At 41.4% G+C, this 5000-nt stretch overlaps 1 protein-coding gene across 3 annotated transcripts in view; it reads left to right on the top strand.

The window, feature by feature from the left end:
* LOC143018055 (uncharacterized) overlaps positions 1–5000 on the top strand; it is a 605580-nt gene that overhangs the window by 302 nt on the left and 600278 nt on the right. For all 3 annotated transcript variants that reach the window (XM_076173107.1, XM_076173105.1, XM_076173106.1), the window contains exons 1-2: positions 1–1456; positions 2114–2565. The exon at positions 1–1456 is cut by the window's left edge. In XM_076173107.1, the coding sequence (XP_076029222.1) occupies positions 611–1456; positions 2114–2565 (1298 nt within the window). In that variant the 5' untranslated portion in view covers positions 1–610. The remainder of the gene's footprint in view (positions 1457–2113; positions 2566–5000) is intronic.

Below are 5000 nucleotides of genomic sequence, written 5' to 3'. Positions count from 1 at the left end.
GGATAACGCAATTACGTTGACAGACACTTCGCCACACAGCCCGAGTGGGTAATATTATCAGCGAATTGACAAGATTCAGCAACGACAAATTCCGTTCACTATGCGAACACATATGGGTTTCGGTCTTCTTGTGCTTGATTATGATTTCTTTTTCTTTTTCTTTTAGTATGTGCGCCATTGAAATTGTGTTGCGGCGAGGAAATGTGTCTTTCTTATCAATTAATTGGTGAGAAGCGTGTGTATATATAATACTTCAGTGTTTAAAATCGATATAGTTTGGATTCATATGTGAAAAAGACAATTCTTTCCTGAAACCTTCGTGTGAGTACAGAGACTAAAACATAGAAAACGTGAGCCCAGCTGGCAAACCATAGAAAATGGGTTGATGGAAAATAAAAAAGTCTAGTGCAGAAATGGCATAAATAAAAACTATAAAGGAGTTAGATGAGGACCTAACAAATATGTGTCGTTATAAGGAGGCGGTCATTGAGGTCGAAAATGACATTTGAGATCGCAAGAGTCACTCCAGCAACCAGATCTCTTTGAATTCTTTGCTCAAAAAAAAAAAAAAAGGAAAAAAAAAAAAAAAAATTGAGAGAAATGGACACAAATGATGGGTGCGGGAAGCCATCGGAGTACTGAGGGTGAAGGAGGCGTTAGGGGAGACTATCCGGGCCAATTCCCCGGAATCTACGCCCTGGACAAGACCCGCCAATGTAAAGAGGTCGGCAAGGGTTCTTTTTCTTGCACAGGAAACAAAGAAATGGGTTTATTTGCTCAATTCTCGAAGAACACACGAAGTTCGAACACGTGCACTGCTTCTTGTCCAAGCCAAGGCCAGAGCCGGCATTTCGAATGCGGTGAGTATGTGACCTCAAAACCAGGTCATTCTCACGAGGAACACAATCACAAGCGTTCGAGTTGTATCTCTGGTTGCAGGGCAAAAACGCACCTCGACCTTGAAGAGGCACGTGTTCTCTTCCTCTCTGAAGGAGAAGGAGGAGGAAAAGGAGGAGAAGGAGGAAGTGTTGTCCTTGAAAAAGGGGGTCGTGGCATGGGCGTTGCCACTTGGCCCGAATCCGCAGAGACGAAGCCGAGTCATTTGCGTTCTGACAGCGCTCGACCCGATCAAACCGACTTCGACAAATTACCGGGACTAGATCCTTCGAGACCTGCAGACTCCTCCTGTCGAGGTCTCGAAGACCCTGAGGAGCTTCAGGACTCCAAAGGGCGCCGACCCTCTTGCCCAGAAACATATCGACCACCTTCGAAGAGCGGGCGTCCAGGCTCTTCCCAGAGACTCCACAAGCACCGCGCCTCCGCGCCCGCTCCCCGTCATGTGATGTGGGCCGTAGGGGTCATGCTCATGAGCATGCTAAGCATGGCTGGAGCATGTCCTCTTGTGACGTCAGACTGGCAGCCAAAGCCTATTGGTCATTACGTCGATGACGTCCAAGTAAGTATGTCATATGTCATGTCCACTGATAACTCGCGTCACATCACCTCACGTGAGTGACATTGCGTATATCGTAAATGACTGGTGGTATTACGTCGCCGTCCATGCTATGAAACAAAGTGAAATTAGTTAAATGTTTGGTTTTAGGTCTCTCTCCATAGAATCAGCTCCCATATGGCTATGAGGCGCTATGGTCGCCCTGCGTCATTTGCGGTTTATTTCATGACATAAAATTAATGTTACAATATTATTTAGCAAGTGGAGGTGCAATAAGGAGAGGGTATATTATCCTTCCTCTCTCTTTGAAGTCTATACGAGGAGTCAAACTAGAGATAAACACAAAGGTAGATCAAAAGACAAAAAAAGAGTTAGATGAATAGGTAGATGAATAAGTGGATAAATAAGCAAGTCAACAAATGCTTTAAGAGATGAATAAGTATCAAATAGATAGATAAATGAATAAACAAATGAATATATAGATATATTAGTTATCAAATAAAAAAGTAGATAAATACATACATACATATATCAACGGCTTTTCCCCCTTACAAGGGAGGTAGATAAGTAAACGAATTAATAAATAAATAGATAAATAAAAGATAAGTAAATGCTATTGATGTAAGTCTTTCTTCCTTCCTCTCCCCCCTCCCCCTGCAGATCGTTTTCTTCGGATTTGTCACTCGCTTGCACAGTGAAGGAAAGAACATATCATCCTTTTCTTCCTCCTCCTCGTCATCATCCTCCTCCTCCTACTCGTCCTCACCATCCCACTCCTCTTACTCCCACTGGGGCGACAGGAACGACATCTACAACGAATACTACGCCACCTACGACGAAGACTTGTACGATGTAGACATGTACCACCCCAAATTACGTGGGAAGAAAGGACGCCAGCCGGAGGACGCTGAGGAGGACGAGGATGAGGACGAGGAGCCGAAGGAGGGGGAGGAGATCAGGAGGGAGGGGGAGGAAGGAGAAGAGGAAGAGGAAGAGATCTCGTACACTGCGGAACTCTTCATCGTCAACGTTTTCAAAGGAGCGAAGCTTCTGGCAGAGTTTCTGGGAGTTGAGGACCCTGGCAGCGGTGGTGTCTACAACCTGAGGGATAAGTGAGTGTTGCTGCAGTCTTAGTTGTAGTTGTAGTAATTGTAGTTGTAGTTTTTCAGTGGTTCTCAAACCCGTGGTCATGAACTCAACCAAAATCGCAAAGATTTTCTAAGACTTTTTTTTTTTTTTTAAGAATTTTTCAGCATGTATTGTTGGCGTGTGTGATTATGTGCAATTCAGTCTTCCAAAATATGTTGTCTAGTACGGGATGAAGTGTTGCATCCTGGTCCGTTATCTATGATGCAATCGTCCTGCCTCTTCAGGTAGTTTAGAAAGGCTAGATGGTGACCCCAACGCAGTCTGGCTGTGTGGACTCTGTCCTTTCGTGGGGAGAGAAGATTCAGAGGGATGGATATCAGGGGGTCTGGCATGCAGCAATGCATTGTATTTCAGTTTGTTGATGGATTAGTGAGTGATATGATTATGAATAGGCTTCTGGAGTCTGGTGTCTGGTGGTTGTGGAGGTAGAGAAGAAAATATTTGTGTGTGATACTGTTGGCATTGTTGTTCCTGGTGCTTATCTTGTCCTTTTCTTTGTCCTAGCACAATGAAGCCTTTCCGACCTCAAATATGTCTTCTGCTCCCTTAAGGGAGTGTTGCATTGCTTTATAGAGTAGATGATTTTTTTTTCTTCAAATATGCGTTTAATAAATATAGGTATAAATATCCCTTACATTAGTGTGTAATTCCTCAGGGTATTGTGTTCTTCCCATGTATGCATAAGGCATAGTGAATATTTAATGAAGATATAGTGAGCTCTAGTGAAGCTCTAATTGCTTAATGGAAAATCCTTCCACATCATTCGGCTTGGTATGAAATGAAAGCTTAGAGTCTGGGGAACAAATCTTATTGAATAATTTTTTTTTTTAAACTAATACCTCTGATTTTTTTTTATTAATTTGCTTCTCTGAATAATTAAAAAATGCTGCAAAATTCAGGTTTCATAACTAATATTTTTAATTTATTTTTTTTACTGTAGAAAATAAAGAGCATGATGTTTTCTTTCAAATAAAACAAAAATGACAAAAATCCATAAAGAACAACCAAAGATATTATAACAGAAAGAACAAAAGCAAACTTTTCAGGACGGGGGATTTAAATTTTCGCGACCATTTTTCGCGACCATTTATTTGATGGTTGCGATGTACAGCAAATCTCTTATTTTCTCTTCTTTACTGATGAGGTGTGAGGTGAGAGTGAGTGGTGTGGCGTGGGTGGAGGAGATGTAAGGTTGGCGTGGCTAGTAAATGCTTGCGGAGTGCTGGGTGCAGCTGTGCTGCTTCTTTCCTCTTTCTTTTTCCTTTTTGTTTCTATTTCAGGCATTCACGGGCTCTCTCTGTATTCTGCCGTTTCATTTTCTTGTTTCTTGTTAATTTTTTCATGATCACAGCAACAATACAGGTCGAGGAATCAGAATTGTTGCGTGGTGAGACGGCCTTGAGCAACGTCACCTTACTTTGACCTTTTCAATAGCACTGGTGTCCTGTCCAGTGTCTTTGTGGGGTATGATGGTGGGAGGAGTTGCCAAATATCTCCATAAACATAATCATGTAAAAAAAAAAAAAAAAAAAAAAAAAAAACGAAATAGCTATAGAAATGTTGAAGCTATTTCAATGAACAGAATGTTTTTTTTATGCAATGGGGTTACCAGAGGTTGCCAATATTTGATCTATTTTATGCTGTATAAAAAATAGAAACAAAATACAGTTGCATAACTTTGTATGAGTGTTGCCACCATCATAGAGATTCTTTTGAAATGTTTACATGGAATTCGCTCATGTACCAGAATTTTTCAAGTGATCGCTGGCGACGCTTCCTTAAACACTACAACACCTCGTTATGAATAATTCCATGAATTTCAATCAATCAAGGGACGGCTCCATCTGGCCTGAAGAGTCTCCAAATCCAGCGAGACCCCGGCTGAATAGAACCGCTTAATGTTAGCCAGAGTAAAATTATATATGTCACCATGTGGAAAGGAATCATGTCGTCTGTGCCGAGATCATCCGGCTGCCGTGGGGGCAGTTACGTCATAGGGCGATTGTTTAACCTCTTGGAGCGATCCTGTGAGGTCATGTTAAATCAAGTATGACGTCATTTGTTTCCATGAGAAAAAAAAACTTAAGCTGAAAAAAATCCAAGCAGTGACCAGTCAGTATGTACAATACACTCCTAATGACTTTTTTGAAGATGACGGCAAGCGTTTGTTTCGTCCCCATGGTTACCTACTGCCAAGTAATTAATAGAGATCACTGGGGAAATATATTACTGGAAATGACCATTGATTACACATTGACGCAATGGGTCAAGGAAAATACCAGATATAGAAATAACAATGAACTCTCAAGATTGGATTTGATATTCACATTAGAACCCGAAATTGTGAATAAAGTTGAAAACAAGACACCAATTGGAAAAAGTGATCACATACTAATAT

Source organism: Oratosquilla oratoria, chromosome 34, assembly GCF_046742065.1.
Source record: "Oratosquilla oratoria isolate Oo_2021 chromosome 34, ASM4674206v1, whole genome shotgun sequence".
NCBI lineage: Eukaryota > Metazoa > Arthropoda > Malacostraca > Stomatopoda > Squillidae > Oratosquilla > Oratosquilla oratoria.
This window is presented reverse-complemented; position numbering and strand designations above follow the sequence as displayed.